The sequence below is a fragment of the Neofelis nebulosa genome, chromosome 9 (assembly GCF_028018385.1).
Source record: "Neofelis nebulosa isolate mNeoNeb1 chromosome 9, mNeoNeb1.pri, whole genome shotgun sequence".
NCBI lineage: Eukaryota > Metazoa > Chordata > Mammalia > Carnivora > Felidae > Neofelis > Neofelis nebulosa.
Genome location: NC_080790.1, coordinates 67,118,128 through 67,136,837, shown reverse-complemented (window position 1 = coordinate 67,136,837; position 18,710 = coordinate 67,118,128). Strand labels below are relative to the sequence as shown.

At 36.3% G+C, this 18,710-nt stretch overlaps 1 protein-coding gene across 4 annotated transcripts in view; it reads right to left on the bottom strand.

Annotated features, from left to right (window-relative positions):
- Positions 1 to 18,710, bottom strand: part of RTN4 (reticulon 4) — a 72,533-nt gene that overhangs the window by 1,202 nt on the left and 52,621 nt on the right. For all 4 annotated transcript variants that reach the window (XM_058684099.1, XM_058684101.1, XM_058684102.1 and 1 more), the window contains 5 exons: positions 14,461 to 14,668; positions 10,086 to 10,224; positions 1,239 to 1,308; positions 457 to 503; positions 190 to 248 (listed from right to left, as the gene is read on the bottom strand). In XM_058684099.1, the coding sequence (XP_058540082.1) occupies positions 190 to 248; positions 457 to 503; positions 1,239 to 1,308; positions 10,086 to 10,224; positions 14,461 to 14,668 (523 nt within the window). The remainder of the gene's footprint in view (positions 1 to 189; positions 249 to 456; positions 504 to 1,238; positions 1,309 to 10,085; positions 10,225 to 14,460; positions 14,669 to 18,710) is intronic.

The following is an 18,710-nucleotide window of genomic DNA, read 5'->3' as shown; positions in this document are numbered from 1 at the left end:
AAGCAAACAGAAATCAACGATTCCAAATGTAGAGAAAAATCGTGTGGCAATACTGTCACACTTTTTAAGTGTGATTAAGATTTGCTACCCATTATGCCTAGAAGATGAAAATACTACATTTTGTTCTCAAAGTCCAGTACACCTTGTCCTTAGTAAAAAAAACAAGAGTTGCAGATTTTAAGTACTTACTTAGCCATAGCATCTTTAACATTCTTGTTTGCAAGTCCTAGATAATGATCTATCTGCGCCTGAAAGAGAGGTATAAAGGAGTTACTAGAAAATTAACATTGGTAGAGTCTTATTAACCGTTACTCTGTTCCGGCAAATTAAGGGCTTAATAAAGGCTTAAGAAACCACATTTTTCATATTTATAAGGCTATGGAAACTGGCAATAATACATCTGTTTGAAGTAATAAAGTGAGACTTGTATCCTGAAATCTATACTTAAGAAATTACCTGATGCCGTTCATAAATAACAGGAACGCTGAAGAGTGAAATCAGAGCTGAAAAAGGAAATACACAGCCTTTAAAATCGACTGGGAGGGTTTAGGGAACAAACACGGACAATGGTAAACTCTTAAGATAGCTAGGCAGTGTTCCTAACGAATGAATAAATACACAAGGATCTCCTGGAGGCACCTGCTGGTGGGGAACCACTGCAGAGCAGTGAGTGAATTAACCAACGGATGCTGCAGGAACCATTCCTAGCTTAAAATCACGTCACACAGACCGTATAAAATACAGGCATCCCAGGTTAGTGTGATTTATGCCTGCACCATCAGATGAGGCCAGCCCCCATCTGGTTTATCACTATTAACTGGAGCATTCTTCAGGAACTAAAGTAGCAATTCAATACACAGTATCAGTATCAGCAATTTAGCTGAAGAGATCACAACCTCAAATATACGTCCTGTCTTCCCCACAACATAAGAATTCTCTCCACTACAATGTCTCTTAGGGTGCCGGGATGGCTCAGTCCGTTGAGTGTCCGACTTTGGCTCAGGTCATGATCTCACAGCTTGTTGAGTTTGAGCCCCTCATTAAGTTCTGTGCTGATAGCTCAGAGCCTGGAGCCTGCTTCAGATTCTGTTTTCCTTTCTCTGCTCCTCCCCCACTCTCACTCTCTCTCTCCCCAAAATAAACAAACATTACAAAAAAATCCTTTAAAATGTTTTTAAGCTCCTACACACAATCATCTTTTATTGTAGTTTTTCATTCAAATAGTTTTATAGACTTACCCAAAATCAGTAGTGTCAGACCATTGAACAAGGCACCAACATAGGTAAATACCCACATCAACACTGCAAACTGTAAGAAAATAACATTAGCCTATTAAAACCACAATTCACATGAAGTTGAAGCTTTCAAATAAAAGCATCCCATCTAACGGCCAACCTACTAGAGGCCTAATCGTTGGAGATTTGGTACATATGGATATTTCATCTTGAAGTCACCAGTCTCAATTCAAAATTTCAGAATCCTAATTAAAATAGATCTGATTCATTTTGTCTGGACTACACTACCAAGTAGTTGATTCAATTTTCTCTGAGATCAGAAAACATGCCAAAGGTATACCTTCCTCCTTCAACTTTAATACAGCATTTAGCTTTTACATGGGAAGACTGAAAAGGGATGAGAATTTGCTATTAAACCTGATTTTAAAGCACTAACAAGTACTTCAGATCCACATGAGCTGAATAATTCAGACATTAAAATCTCAGACATCTGAATAAGTAACAGGCAGGAGTACTTATGATCAGCGAGAATGGGTTTCAGGTACCAAAATTACCAGCTCCGGCATTTTATAAAGGAACAGAAGCACTGGCTGCCGAGTGATACATGTTTTAATAGCCACAGTTAACCCTGGGAATGAGGATGTCTCAAACTTGTATATGTGTTAATAAAACCATTATTATTCTTTTGGTCACTGCTTTCTTTATTTAACAAACACCAATATAGTTCTTACTATATTAGTGCCAGGCACAGTTTTAAATGCTTTACAAATATTAACTCAATTATTCCTCTTAACTTGATGAGGTGGGTGCTATTATTACCACAGCAGATACAGACAACTAAAGAATAAAGAGTTTTAATACCTTGCTAGCAGTCAGATTTCACTGTCCTCTTTACGGGTAGGGGACTGCAGTGAATTAACTAAACTCTCCTACTTCAGTAATCATGGTCTTAAAATCTAGGTGTGTGTGTGTGTGTTTTTAAATCATCAAATAAAGCAGTTTGGGAAATGCTCTTCTAAAAAGAGATTTCATTTTGAGAAGTCCTTTGCTTCCTCTTCATACTTTATTCATGAAAGGCTGGACAAGAGGATTGCAGAGTTTTCTTTCCATTCTAAAATTTGGTGACATCATATAGTACAGACTCAATGACATGATAGAAACAGTTCTTGGAAGACTTAAAACACAAAGTCTGTCTGGATTTTATTATTCTTAATCAGTAATACCTTTGCTTTCTATTAAAAGCCTTCATGTGTCTGGCATTAGCTCTGCCCTAGTCAGCAGGTAACACAATATGCCACCGTCTACAGTGATTAGTCAGGGACAGACAACAGCCCTCCATCTCCTAGAGGAGGGATCAGCACACCTTTCCTTTCAAGTAAGATAATAAGATAATAACCATGTTTGCTTTTACGGGCCTTGGTGGGGGGCCCATATATTCTTGGAATGTTGTCTCTGAATAGTTTTTGAATATTATCCTTTAAAAAACATAAAAACCATTCTTCGCTCTCAGGCTGTATCAAAACCCGCCATGGGTCAGACAGTAGTTTGCAGACCCTTGAACTGTCTTCCTCCAGATACTCATTCATTCAACAAAATTTGATCACCTACTAAGAGCTGAGTACCACGCAGTAATTAAGGTGTTGAAGCTCACATTTACTACAGGTTAGGAATACAATCTGGATTCCTCCACCAACTTCAGTTCTACAAATAGCAACACTCTGGTTACCTCTACAACTGAATTTAATGTTCAAGTGACCAAATGCCAAGCATTCTTAATACCTGCCAACTGAAAATCAAAAATTAAATGCTACCTCCCCCCCCCCCCCTCCCCACCCCGCCTCAGTCTTAGCAAGTGCCAAGGTAAGAAAGGTCTGCAGCATGACTCCAGTTAGCAAGGCTTTTCCGTCTCGGAGTTTTACAGACTCCTGTTGCAGAAGCTAATTTTAACTTCTGCATTTAAGCAAGTTTGCTAAGGAACATTTTCTTTTTCTTTTTTTTTTTTATAAATTTTTTTTCAACGTTTATTTATTTTTGGGACAGAGAGAGACAGAGCATGAACGGGGGAGGGACAGAGAGAGAGGGAGACACAGAATCGGAAACAGGCTCCAGGCTCTGAGCCATCAGCCCAGAGCCTGACGCGGGGCTCGAACTCACGGACCGTGAGATCGTGACCTGGCTGAAGTTGGACGCTTAACCGACTGCGCCACCCAGGCGCCCCATTGCTAAGGAACATTTTCATGTTTTCATCCATCACTATCGACAAGTCTAAAAGGGAAAAGCATCAACCTTCCACATTTTAGAATAAACTGCTTTAGCAGTAAAGACACCTTTGTCATGACAGAATTCAGATACTAACACACACACAGGCTAAAAATAAGTCCTAATTTGGTCATTAAGTCACCCACAAGGCTCCACTCCCAGGTCAGCAAGGAGAGAAGCCCAAGACTTCACACCTAGGCTATCTAAGGGACTCAAATGTCACTGGACTTGCTTCTTGCAGGACACTCTTCCTAAAAGCCAGGTTACACAAAGGTAAAGAAAAGAACAGAGGGAGGACTAAATGTGGAACAAGTGACCGACAGGCACGAAGAAGCATGACTAAGGACGGAGGCAGACAGATAGACATACACATTCTCCCTCTAGGGGAGGCATGTACACCCCGGCTCCACAGAATATTGCCGTGCAAGTATGTCAGGCCAATGTTGCCGAAATTTCCCATTTTGAGAGAGAAACCAGAAATTCACATTTTTATGTATCACAGAATTTTTAAATATTGCAAAAAATTTTACATTTCAGGGGCTCCAAACAAAAATGTTAAGTAAGGTTTTCCAGAGAATACACCATCAGAAGAGAAAGGAATGGTAGTTAAGGACATGCATCTAGCAATTGCACAATTACTGGAACTGTTACATAATGAAAGCAACTAACTTTTTTTTTCCTTTGGCAAATATATTAGGTCAGTTAATCTCATCACAATGCCAAAAGTTAAGTGCTATTATTATCCCCAAAGAGCAAACCGAGACAAAGAACAATTAAGCAAGTTGCCAGACCAGAGGTCACAGTGATCTAAAGTTTATCTGACTCCAGAATTTATCTGCTGTGCCATACAGTAAAACCACCTACAGAGTAACCATTATTAATGGAAATTTGTCACGAATGTGCATGCTGTCATTTTTAAACTCAAAATTATTTGACCTTTTTTTGACATCTACAGCCTTATTCATTGGTATCACTTTGCCTACATTTTCCCTAGCCCATTTCCCTTCTAATTTTTCTGTGAGCCAGAGAAAGCAGAAACTGTCAAAATGTGTATGTTAATAACTATATAAGAGCCCAAGAACTGAATTTCAAAGTTCTTCTGGGTCAGCTATTTCTGGAGTGCAGACCTTTTTTGGCTCACTTTCAGATTTAAGAACTGTATTCTGGAACATTATGAATGCCTCATGTTCAGACAACTATAGCTAGAAATTTTCTTACATATTTTAACATATTTTCACTGAAAGTCACGGAACTGTCATACTGAATCCAGGCTTTATCACCCAAAGCTGTGTTACAGAAAAATAAGAACCTTTGCCTAAAACACATGGCATCTGGTAAATAAAATTATTAGATTTTTTTCTTGAGATTTGAGGTTTCAAAAGCCAGGATCCCACTAATGAAACTTGGAGCCTTACTCATGAAGCTCCAAAGCTGAGCCCAGTGGGGACTGTCAAATATCCTCCTTTTACAACAGGACTGGTGGTAGTGGGAGGAAGGAGTGGGGGGAAAACAATAGCCTGGGGCTTAGAGTTTAAAGCCACAGATTTCAAAAACTGTGATTCTCCAGGCAATATCCACAGATATCCCAATATTCCTTCCATTCCCCAACCCCCCTTCCTAGTAGTGAGTAAATTTTATAGCTCCCAGGTGGTTCCAATCTGCAGCCCAGACTGAGAACCACTGTTTTAAAATGAACCCGATCAAAGATCCCTCACACATAAGAGCAATCACAGAATTAAACCTTAACTAGGTGGTCTAAATACGTTCAACTACCTTAAACTTGTTTTCTGGTAGTCATGGATCTTATTTAAAAGTTAACAAATATCACTGGGTTAATAAAATTATCCTGCCTCTTTCTGACTTCTCAGAGACTAATAAAGTACACCAGGCTAAGAAAAGGCTACATACACAGCTTTTGCTACTTAATTTTACTACAGAACATTCCTCCTTTGCTTTCCTTTCATTCATTCTCCTTTCCCCACCTGATGTCTGGCACTCAATGGAACAAACCCCTTTAAGAAATATAACCTTTAAAACAAATCCTGAACGCTGGACAAAATATTTGGCTGCAGTGAAAAACTAATGTTTGAAATAAGTTCTACTGAATGGAATTAGATATATTTTGTTAGTAATTCTGCCATATTTGACTAAAATTAATCCTTTGGGAAATATATTGTTGCTACATCTGTGGACATGTGAGATCTTCTCTAGGACTTAGAAGCTTGTAATTCCCTGCAAAGGAGCAAAACAAATTGAACTACTGCACGGGAATTTAAAAAGGAGAAATTGCAAAAACATGTCTTATTTGTATCTGTCCAAGTCAACTGCCAAAAGGAGTCTTAGGCCAGGCACAAAGATAACCACCATCTCACATCAGGTCTTTTTCAATAGGCCTGATTGCTCATGAACCTTGAGAGTTTTGTTTTGTTTTTAATCACATTTGAAAGAATAGGCTCCTCTCTCTCACTGTCAAGGAAAAAAAAAAAAAGTAATGAGCAAAGGGATGAAAAAGTTTCACATGCTAAGAATAGTGGCTCTAAAATTTTCTAAGGAAGAAGGTTTCAAATAAAAGTAATGGTAACTGTGACCCAGAATCTAGAAATGTAGATTATATAAATTTGAGGGCACCAAATTTATGAAGGCAGTGAGTTATAGAGAAACCTCTTTCAAATTTTTGTTTGAAAGCTATTATTTTAAATATGCCACAGAGCGTGATACCGTGTGTATTTAAGAACTACATTTAAGAACTTGTAAATGAGACTCCCACTCATTTTCTTGAATTTAGGGTGGTATCCGTTTTCCTAATGATGAATCATACAAAATCAAAGTAATTCCAATTAGAAGCTGGTGCTTATTTTGGGATGAGCACTGGGTGTTGTACGGAAACCAATTTGACAATAAATTTCATATTAAAAAAAAAAAAGCTGGTTCCTCTAAGTTTTTTGTTTAATTTTGAGAAAGGGTGTGTGCACACAAGCAGGGCAGAAGCAGAGACAGACAGAGGATCCAAAGCGGACTCTGTGCTGACACCCAACGTGGAGCTCAAACTCAAGAACCATGAGATCATGACCTGAGATGAAGTCAGATGTCCAAATGACTGAGCCACCCGGGTGCCTGTGGTACTTGTAAGTTTTTGAAAATTCAGTGTTATTTAACAAATTCATCTGGAAACTGGAGAGACCAGGACTATTAGCAAACTTTCAAAACACTAAAAATCTAAATATAGGAAATACAATGAATCAGTCTAATAGGGCCAACATTTCTCTTTTATACTGAAAAAGTAAAAAAAAAAAAAAAAAAAAAAAAAGAGAGAGAGAACTGCTTGCTTTAGGGAGAGAGAATAGGGCTCCCTATTAGCTGCTGCGCCTAAAAGGCAAAAAGTAATAGAAGGAAAATCATTTTCTTTAAAAAGAAAACGCTCTCTATATAAACAAAAACTGTGGAGGACTAAGAGTGGTAAATGCCCAAGAATCTATCTATAGAAAAGGAATACTATTAAGTATTTTTTATAAAGAGCCAAGAGTGTCAAGATTTTTGTCAGCTTTTTTCAATAAGAGACATTTTAGGCAAGTATCCTGTGTTTCTACATACAGTACCCTTATTCAGTGGAAACAAACAAATGGAATGTGTACCACTCACATACAATGACATTAAGATTTTATTTAAATTAAAGGGGGTCAATTTTTAATTTTTAATTTTAAAGGGGGTCAAAGGGTAAAAAGAAAATGTTTATTGGCTTTGGAGTTACCCTACGTACCCCAGGACAGGAAACAAAAAAGAAAGAAAAGGTTTAACTGAAGTCCCCCAAATAATAGAACCACCAGGCTTATCAAGGAAGACCCTTTGTGTGTATTATCAGAATTTACAACTGAATTACCAAGTGCTTCATACCCATCACCTTCGCAAAGGTAGGCAGAAAAAGACACACCCTGCCTTTTATTCTTTTGCCTCAACAGGTTTTGAGACCTAAATGCAAACAAAGTTCATTCTATATGTTAGTATATGAAGCACCAGTTACTTGTTTGGAGCCCAGGAAGAATCACCACCTGGGAAGTCATCAAGCAGCTTTCCTTGAGCTCTGGGATTGCCAAAAAACACTACTAAAGGAAACCATTCAAGTAACTTTTCTTTTTCTCTTTTCAGAAGTACTGCTAATCTGTAAGGAGAAAAAGTAGTAAACTATAATTCTAACACATGTCCTTTTTCCCCCCAACATTAAGAAACAATGTTTGTTTTAAAAAAATAAAAAACCCTCATAAAAATAAAGTGTTTCACAAACTAAATCTGCCTCATTATGTGCCATTTTCTGCTACAAAGTCACACATATAAAAGTCACTGAAGGCAAAAACTTATCAAGTTCAGTTTCTCTCGCTTATGCTAGCTCCATCATGAATAACATACCTGCTTAAAAAAACAAAAAACAAAAAACAAAAAACAAAAAACCAACGACCTGAGGTAATTTTCAAAGGAAATTAAAAATTGAGCTTTAACAGCAAAATGAAATAATTCATCTTCTAGAAGTAACTTATTCATAAAATTTCCTCATCCTATTTTCACGTATCTGTAATTTAAAAGGTATTAAGAGTACTTCATCAAGACTCCTCTAACATTTTCATGCTCCTCTAGCCTTTGCCAAGTATTTCCACACATAACTGTCTACGCCTAGAAATGTATATAGATGACAATAAAATCTGAAAGAACAGAATTTTCTTTTGACTAAAGACATGTGGAAACTTTCAATTAAAATTTGTAAAAACTGGAACATAACACATCATTCCCAGATCAATTTGTTTTATTTTTAAACAGATTTCTTTAAGAACATCTTTTAGACATACAGAGCGCTGCCTTCATGGCTAAACTGTGTAAACATGAAGGATGACTTTTGGTTTCTATGTGTTGCAATTTTTATTAAGTCTATAAAAACAATGATTCTCCTCTATCAAGCTTCAATTTTTATTAAGTCTATAAAAACAATGACTCTCCTCTATCAAGCTTCATAATGCTTTTGTTTGAAGTCACCCCCCACCACCAATTTTTGACTGATAACTTCAGAGATGGTCCTTTGCTGTTTGAAACTTTTATCACTACGTATAGTGTGTTTTCTCAACCAGTTCCCACCCACAACCACTTCCTCTTAAACCACACTAGTACCTTTCTCCTCAATGGTTTACACGTTCTATCTACCCCAGCTATAAGCTATAATATAGCATATATCACTTCAATGAATAGGAACTGGCTTTTTGTGGCACTCATATGTACAAGGTTCTATTCCACTTACTCCAAAGGATTTTGTTATTTTTTCCCTTTGAAAGTAATTAATCAAACATCCCAAATAACACAGCCATCATAGTTTCATTTACAGACTGACATCAGATAATATCAAAGCACTACTGCAGAATGTCACTAAAAGCAAGCACTCTATAGATACAAAAGAAATACTAATAAAAGGAAACTAAATAATTTTCCATTAATGCCATTAGTAAGTAACTGAGATTCCCAGTCGGACGCTGAAAGGACACAATGATGTCCATCTACTGGCTTATTAAAGCTAAGATGTTTGTCAAAAGCACTGAGCATTTAAACCTATTGTAACCTGTTCAGAAATTGCTTCACTGAGTCAAAAGGCCCAATCACGGTACTGCTATGATATCCTTGGTCTGCATGATAAATTGCTATCTCGTACATATCTCTCACCAAAGAAAAATTATAAATACCACCGTAGTACATTTCTACCCAGGCTTAGACTGGAAATGAGTCTATCTTAAGCATGATCACAGACAGTAACACACAAAACACAAATGGTAAGTTCTATGTAAAGAACTCAAGTCTCAGTGCTTAGAACTCATGTTACAAGGTGATTTAGTGCTTGCTTTGAGTCAGTGAACTCCAGGAAAGTTTATTTGCAAGGTGAGACTCTAACAGTCACTCTAGCAAAATCCAAAAACTGAAGAAAGACTTCCAGTAATTACTAACTGAAGATTAGTTGAGGTGTTCCAAGTATCAGAACTTTTCCAGAATAAACATTTCGGGAAAGAGTCCAAGATATAAAATAGCTTATGTGTGTATATAAATCACACATAAGCTAAGAAATTAAGTGCTAGACTCTAAAAGAAAGGCAAAGAGATTAAATCACATTCTGGTATCAAATCTAATCTTCATTCCTACAGTGAAAATTCCCTTTAATGTTCTCACTTTTTTTGTTGTTGCATTTTTTAAATTTAATTTTTTATTTTAATTCCAGTACAGTTAACATACACTGTTACATTAGTTTCAGGTGGACAGTATAGTGTTTCAACAACTGTATACATTACTCAGTGCTCATCATAAATGTATAATTTTCCCACTTCTCATCTTTATCATCTCCAAAAGTATGAATTTCTAACTTATTTTCCTTTAAAAAAGAATAGTACTTTCTTCCATCTCAAATAGTTGATTGGATTCTAATTTTTGACACTTAAGTTGACAGTACATCTTTGTCATTTGATTTCACTACATACTTGTCATTTACTTTTAATATGGAAAAGTAGAATTTTACACTCCAGTCTTTTGATATTGAATTCTATGTCAAAAATGAAGAGCAAATAAACTTACCTTCAGAGAATCAACTAAATCATCAACTAAAAAGAGGCGTCTCAGTTCTTTTATCGTGCAGTTCACATGACCAAGAGCAGAATTACTGTATTTCTGAACCAACTCCTCAGATATAGCAACTTCAGATTCCAAATATGCCCTGGAAAACAAAACACATCCTGTCACTGATCAGAGTGATTTTTCCTGGATGTCTGTCAATCAGCAATTACATATCTGTAAAAAAAGACATTAACAAAATACTTTACCATAAAAAACCTACTCTTTCTAAATGAAGCACAATGTAAAAATTCACCAAGCAATGGGCAGATTTCATTGATATGCACACTGTCAGCTGATGAGCACAGAAAAAAGCATTTGCTTTCAAGTCAGACTGATCTGGGCTTGAATCTTAAACTGCCATTTACTTGTCTTGTGTCACTTTGGAAAGTTACTATCATGAGGAGTCACTGAATAAAGTGCTTATTAACACAAGCAGGCACAAAGAAGCACTCAAAAAATGGTAGTTATTATTAGGGACTTGGTTTTTTTCTTCAAGCCGACATTAGGCTGTCACTGGGTTTTCCTAACAAAGATTCTATCTGTTCCCAAATACTACACACTCGCAGCCTAACTTTCAGGGGAAACTACCCAATATCTCAAGGCCCAGGCTGTGAAATGGCTGCCAGAAGTATAGTGCTAATGCTAGTAAAACATAATAGTTACTGCCCTTTTTGATGCCCTAATCTATACTAAGATAGCTGGAATTGTTTTATTTAAGAAGAGAACTGTAATGAAGAAGAAAAGTCATCTGCAGGAATGCAAGAACTGTTTTATCAGTTATTGTTTCAAAGCAGCCATTTTATCTTGGCAGAGTACAACCAACTCAGAAATGCTAAGAACTTTTCTATCTGTCAGAAATAGCTACTTATAACCCCAGTCTCCTCATCACTCCCCCATGTCTATGGATACTAGCTACTCATACTGGAAACAACAGTCCTCTGACAACTCCTTATCCTATAGTTTCCTTCTGTAGTATGTCCCAACTATGTCCCTTCATTTTTACTCACGATGCTAGCACTCTAGTTCAAGTGTTCATTTATTTACAACTGGGGTATTCTTATCTGTCTCCAAACCAATGTCTAATCTGTCTGCATCCTAATCCATTCCTTCAGCCAATGCCAGATCAGTTTTATGTGAGCTATCCTAAACAGTGCTATTTAGATTGACCTCAGGTAGGAGTTAGGACACTTGCTACTATCTAGATAAGGTAACTTTGTGAAGTCATTTGACTTCTCAGGGTCATGATTCCCACTTGAAAATTAAAGAAACAGACCTTCTTAAATCTCTTCAGGCTCCAACGTTTTGTGATTCTATGGTTCCAAATTTTCAACCAGAGCTCTCCTCAGCCTTTCCAACCTAATTTCTCACTACTCACTATGATGCAGCCAAATATGAGCCATTCATCAAACATTTTTTAATCTTACTGCCTTTGTTCACCATACTGTTTTCCCAATCCACACTGCTCTCCTCTCACCTCTAGTAATAGCATATCTAGTCAGTTAGCCTGTCTCAAATCTCACCCATACATGAAGCCTCTGTGGCTCCTTCTTCTCTAAGGCACTATTATGCAATTCTAATGCACTCTTTTGTAGCTTTCTTTTGTAGCAGTATTATAGTATTGGCCATATCCAGCCCTGGAAATGTGTATACTTGTACATTTTCCCTACTAAAATATAAACTATTAAGAACCAGGAATATATCTTTATTACAATGGCATAGCACTCAGCCAACTTTTATTGATTAACCAGCAAATATCAAATTGTTATTATCAAGTTAAAAATTATCAAAGACTCACATCTACCCTTAAATCAGCAATAATTTATTTGTATAGCTTTAAGAAACACAGAACAGAAGCAGATAGAGCTTGAAGTTGGTATTCTGTTCCTTTGTACCACTGCTCTTATCCTTGCTGAAGACAAGACGCCTGGCAGGCAGGCACACATGTGGCCCTCTCAACCAATGAAGTCCCATGGATACTTCCATTCATTCAACCGGCACGGACGTGATAGTATAACCCCATGCCAGCACCGCCAGCATCTTGTCCAGTGACCATAGGTATCAAATACAAACTGAAGGGTGCCACTGCTAGCAGTGTGACTGGGAGGACTTAGAAAAACTGTCCAACAGGATTAAACTGGCATGTTGGCTGAATTTATAATGACTATAAAAAAGGCTTCTGAATGAAAAATAAAGTGTTTCTAAGGAAATAAAGAATAAGGAAATCACTAGGTTTTTTCCCCAAAAGTCTTCTTTAAAATCAAACAACGTCTGAAATTTATATCGTAGATAATTTAGAAGTTTTGGCTCGATAATGTTTTTATATATTTCAGTATAACTAACTAAAAACCATATTCCTCTATGATTTATGGCATGATATGGTTCTGCCATTTATTTTGAAGCTGCAATTTCAAGTTACTGAACTTCAAGTATGTTTCCCTCTCTGTGAAGTGAATAATACCATCGGTCTCATTGAGTTTTCAGTACAGAAAATTCAGTCTGTACATAAATGGCTAGGGACATAAGAACCATTCATCAATGTTGGTCTCTCCCTAAAACTTATGTAGCATCATTACTTAATACGAAGAGAGCTAGAGAGAAACAAATAACCAGTCTTTACAATAAGCAAAATGATGGAGCTCTCTTCTGTAAAGTGTGAAAATCAGTTTACATTTACATATTAATACCAACTAGATAACGCTCTAGGTAGTTACATACTCATTCGTGCCCACATAGATACTTGCCTTACCAAATAGTTTTTTAAATATTCAGGATCCATTTGAGTAAAAAAAATTCCATATACAAAACAATCAGAGACATTTCAAAGCCATATTTAGTGAGATAGGAAATCAATCCTCAGATCATTTGGACCTAGTTTTAGAGAAGCCTTCTTCAAAAAGCTCCATCTTGAAATCAAACACAGAACCAAAAAAAAAACCGTAATATATAGGGTCATCTGAGAAGCTAAAAAGGCAGCATCAATGGGCACAAAACCCTAGAAAGGGCACATGAGAGAGAAGATAAAGATATGTGGACTTCATCCTGTAGTGAACAGGGAGCCCATATGCCTAAAAATACAATAAAAGTGGTATTTGAGAAAAATTAATCTGACAACATCCATAAAAGTCAAAGTAAACCAAAGTAACCAGAACCCAATTTGGTAACAAGTGAAGTCCAGCCAGAGTAGGCAAACTTTTTTGTAAATATTTCAGGCTTTGAAGTCTATATGGTCTCTGTCACAAGTATTTAACCCTGTTATTAGAGCATGATGAAAACAGCTAAGTGACGGAATATGGCTATGTTCTAATAAAACTTTATTTATAAAAGCAGGCAGCAGACTGGATTTGGATACAGCTTATGGACTTGTGGTCTACACTGAGGAAGCAGGGGGAAACAACACAACATAGTTATCTTCTTTATGTGAGATGCTAACAAAGATAACATCAAAATTGGGAGACTGACATGAGGATAATAGTAGGGTACTGATAGAAATTGACAAGTCTGAGAAAAAAAGGTTCATTTAAAGACATAAGGAGTTAGTGGTTGTCAGGAGCTGGGTAGGAAGTGACTACCCATGGGTACAAAATATCTTTTTGGTGTGATGAGAATATCTGGAATTGGATGGTAATAGTTGTACAATTCTGAGAACATACTAAAAACCACTGAATTTTATAGTATGTGAATTAAATCTCATTTTTTTTTAAGTGAGGGAAAAACATGGTAAATCTGAAGTGAGGGCAGAAGACCCAAACTGAGGTTTGTCCCATTACCAGTTAGATATGATGCTAGAGTGTACTTGTAAAAAATAAGGGCAGAAGATGATAGTTTAGAGACAAGAAGCTAATACAGATGCTCACCAAAGGGTAATACAAAAGTATGCCTTAGGGAACAAGAAGAGGAAACTAGATAGAGAAGGGATGGTAAGACAGCATTATATAAAAACACACTGTTGGAAAGAAAGGTATTTCTAATATCAACATGAAAAGTATGCAGTAAAGAAAATATAACTTTCACCAATCCTTACCATGTTAAAAAGATAGCTTCCAAAGTAAAATTAGGGAACCAATACCTAGTTCTAATAAATATATATTACTAACACACAGCAGAGTTAAGCGAGTAACACACAATCCCAGTTTTCTCCATCATGAGCCCATGAAATGACCTTTAATCTCAAAAATCTCAAAAGCAGATGCTTTTGGAATAGGTTTTGAGCAAAAATCTACAATTATCTTTAAACAGTAAAAAATGCATGCCTATAATTCTACAAATAGAATGAAGTCTCAAAATTAATCCTGTTCACAGCGTTGCCAACGTGTGCCTTGTTTTCCAGACATCTCACCTGAATGGGTGGCCTTCATCTGATTTCTGGATAGCTTGGATCACACCCTTATATATTCTAAAGCTGATAGTCACAGAGAGCAGGGCCAAGACAATGTAGGCCGTTACACTCACAATGCTGAATACTGTCAATGAAAGCAGCAGGAACAGGCTGGCACCAAACACTACTCCAGTCTTCTTAATGTCTCTCCAGTAGAGGAGGTCAACAACTAAAAATTAAAAAAGAAGAAATCTGAAATTAGAACATTATTTTATCCATTTGGATTTGGCACACTTATATTTGCTCCACCTATAAAAATAAAAAGGTCTCTAAAGTACAATCAAAACCTAAATTGTTAAAGAAAAATGAACTTTGTAAGCTGCATTTTAAACCCATCTAAGTTGTAAATTAGAATCATACCTACATCGATTTCTATTTACCATCAATTTTTCTCGTGCAAATCTATTTCCCTCGTGTCCAAATCAGTCTGGCTAGACAAGATTGTTCCATTCTCAAGCCCAGTACAGCAGACTTCTAATCCAAAACAAGGTTTCTTAAAAACCATCTTGAAGGCTTTCAAACTTTGTTCAATGCAGGATATAAATACAACTAATTGAAAAAAATCTTAACACACACTCACTAAAATAATAGATACTTCAGTGATGTAAAAATGTATTTATCTGCAGAAAAACCACTAACTCAAAAAATATTAAGAAATTAAAACTACGAAAAACTACGCAAAGGTGTTCTACAGTTCTTCTTTTAAGAAATCTCTCTTTGAGGGGCACCCGGGTGGCTCCGTTGGTTAAGTGTCCGACTTCAGTTCAGGTCATGTTCCTGTGGTTTGTGAGTTCGAGCCCTATGTCACAGCTCTGAGGTGTCAGCACAGCTACTTGGGAGCCTACTTGGGATTCTCTGTGTCTCCCTCTATTTCTCTGGCCCTCCCCTGCTCATTCTATGTCTCTCCCTCTCTCTCTCAAAAATAAACATTAAAAAAATCTGTCTTTGGGAAACATAATAAAATTGTAACCTAACCTGGCTATCATTAAAACAAAAATTTCCTATAAAACACTAAAGACAAAGGGAAACAGCTTTTGGATTACCTGAAAAGCTACTTCTCTGTGAGTATAGATAAATATAATGCCATAAAAATTTAGGTGTAAAGAAAAAGAAAAAAACTAAATGTGCTACACTGTTATATAATGTTTATTAATAGTAAGGAGTCAGACAAAGCCAAACTTAGCAAGTTTGCTCTTGGCCTATGGTCAGAGAGCCACTGGGGATCAAATAAGCATAGGCCCACGTTCTTAAGGTCAGGTTATGTACAACCCACAGAGAATTCTGCAGTGTGCCCAAGAGCTCTTGAATTCACAGGCAAAACATAATTTGTCTATGGATTGTGAACAACAGGGGGAGGGGTGATAATCTTACAGTAAAATAAATATGGATATATTCTTGAGTAGAATTTTTTTTTTAATTTTTTAACATTTATTTATTTTTGAGAGAAAGAGGCAAAGCATGAATAGGGGAGGGGCAGAGAGAAAGGGAGACATAGAATCTGAAGCAGGCTCCAGGCTCTGAGCTGCCAGCACAGAGCCCAACGTGGAGCTCGAACTCACAGCCCGTGAGATCATGACCTGAGCCAAAGTCGGAGGCTTAACCGACTGAGCCACCCAGGTGCCCCTTCTTGAGTACAATATTAAATATCCATTAGTTAGTTAGTTAGTTAGTTGTTAGTTTTTAAGTGTATTCATTTATTTTAAGGGGAGAGGCAGAGAGAGAACCACAGGCAGGCCCCCTGCTATCAGCATAGAGCCCTAGTCAGGGCTCAAACTCACAAACTGTGAGATCATAACCTGAGCTGAAATCAAGAGTTGGACACTTAACTGACTGAACCTCCCAGGAGCCCCTTAAATATCCATTAATGTTTAATGTAAAGAAGGTAACAAAGAAAAACCACATTTCCAGGAGCTGCTTTGGTCTTGAGGCTCTCTAAAGTATGTAACTGTCCTTTACTGTTAGCAGTACTTCTGTGGGGAAAATTATGCATGTGAAATGTGAAATGTAAAATGTTAAGATCATCTTGAAGCCCTGAATTCCTGTTAGTACATATATACCATGAGTACTGATGAACAGATTTTAAATGCCCATCAGTCTCTGACACACAGTGGGAGCTCAACATTCATTATGGTTGGGAAGCATTTATTCTACTCTCCTAACCATGATTTGATTCAAATGCTATTAATTTAATATTCTATATATGATTTATAGCTTTGTTTTCAGACTTTGATTTCATTTATTCATTTTCCCCATCTCAAGTTCATTCCAACCCTGCCTAAAACATCTGCATCAGTTTTGTTCTATTCAACTTGTTTCTACTATTGTACCAATACATTAGCACAACTGAGAAATAACCAGAACTTGAAGCAGTGTACCTATGCTATCAAAATGATGTCATGAATAATATCATACTGAATAAAGAGATAGCAAGTGATGCTAGGAATTTTATGACATTCAGCAAACATTTATTGAGCTGATACTGTTCAAGAAATTCAACCCAGTAGAATGAAATAAAAACCTAAAAATGGGGATGTGGACTTTTAAGGCCCTGTCTAACTCTACAACACTACAATTCTAGGAAGATCAGACATATAAAACAATGACAAAAATAATAAAATAACTATTGCACCACTATGAGAATTCATCAGTAAAATAAAAAAAAAACAAAAACTGGAGGAAACTTTAAAAGACTGTGAAAAAGAAGCTGAGCTGGGTCCTAAAGAATGGGGAGATATAGAACATATAAACATGCAGGCCTCACTGTAAGTCTCTGCTAGGAATGGTTCTCATAATTAATGCAGTTTTTTAAAACAGGGTACAGTGAAAGAGTAGAGGAAGCAAATGATAAAGACTGCCCTTGGTAATGTAATTCTTTCCTGTGAGGCTCCCCTGTGCCCCAAGCCAAGCAATTAGACTCTAGTGTTGTTATCACCTACACTCCGTACATTAGCTATATGACCTCAGGCAAGTCACTAAAATCCCTCTGTACCTCGTTTCTCCATCTATAGAATGTATATACAAATAGGAATGATCTTATTGAGATATTGTGAGGATTAGGTGAGAAAATGAACTAACAAAATTTTTCATTAATAAGGTAACAAATATAATGGACATAATATAGTGCACAGCATATGATAAATTCTTAGTAAATGTAGGGCTGTTATCTGCTGTTATTATTATGAACACCATCACAGTCACTATCACCAATCTTATCCAGGTGTTAAATATGAACAAAAAGAAAAGAAAATTTCAACCTTATGGTTAACTTGTAAGTTAATGAATTGTATTGCTGTTATAAACATGTTACTTTATAACCCACATGGAAAAGGATTTTCAAACTTATCTAAGATTTCACTATTACTGAACAAATAAAAAGCATCCTAGAAGAATCAGCAAGTAAAGTACTTTATTTTTCTACTAAAGCACTCAAATTTTTAGATGAACAAATGCTGCTTTATAAAAATGTAGGATTCTCAATGTGCTCCAACAATTATTAACCTTCAAAATCACCACTGGTGATAAGCTAAAATAAATGCAGATATCTTCACTATTCCTTACCATCATTAGAAACTATTCAGTAAGACCTGATTTTATTAAAAGGAATGATTTCAGATTTGAGATGTACAATATCAATGACTAACCAAATTACCTAATATAAGAGTTACTGTCTGAACAGTTTCAATGACTAGATAAGAATGATTTCTAATTGGTCTATAATTTCTATATAGATATGGCGGGAAACTGCCCATGGCTGGGATTCAAGAGAACCACAATCTAGTACTGGCTCTGCAACCGTACAACTTTGGATGAGATTTCAAGTTCTCTGGAGCTCAGTTTTATCATTAGTAAACAGGGCATTAGATAAAAGATTTTTCTTTTCCCTTCAGAAACTAATAAACAGTTAGTACAAAGATATACATCAGTCCTACATTCAAATTCCCAATCAGTGGGTCTGAATTAATGAGATTTTATTCATGTATTATCTGTGCCAAATATAAATTTTAAAATATATTGTTTTTTAGATCTAGATTTTCAGGAGGGGCTTAAATATGTTTATTCATACCAGTCTTTTAAAATGAATCTTAACAAAGACACTTTGCTTTTATAAGTGTCAAACAACATTAAAACTTTAGGAAAACAATAAATTCTTATTTCTATAATTTTTCAAGCAATTATAAACCGTATCATTAAGGTCACAGTATGAGAAAGGC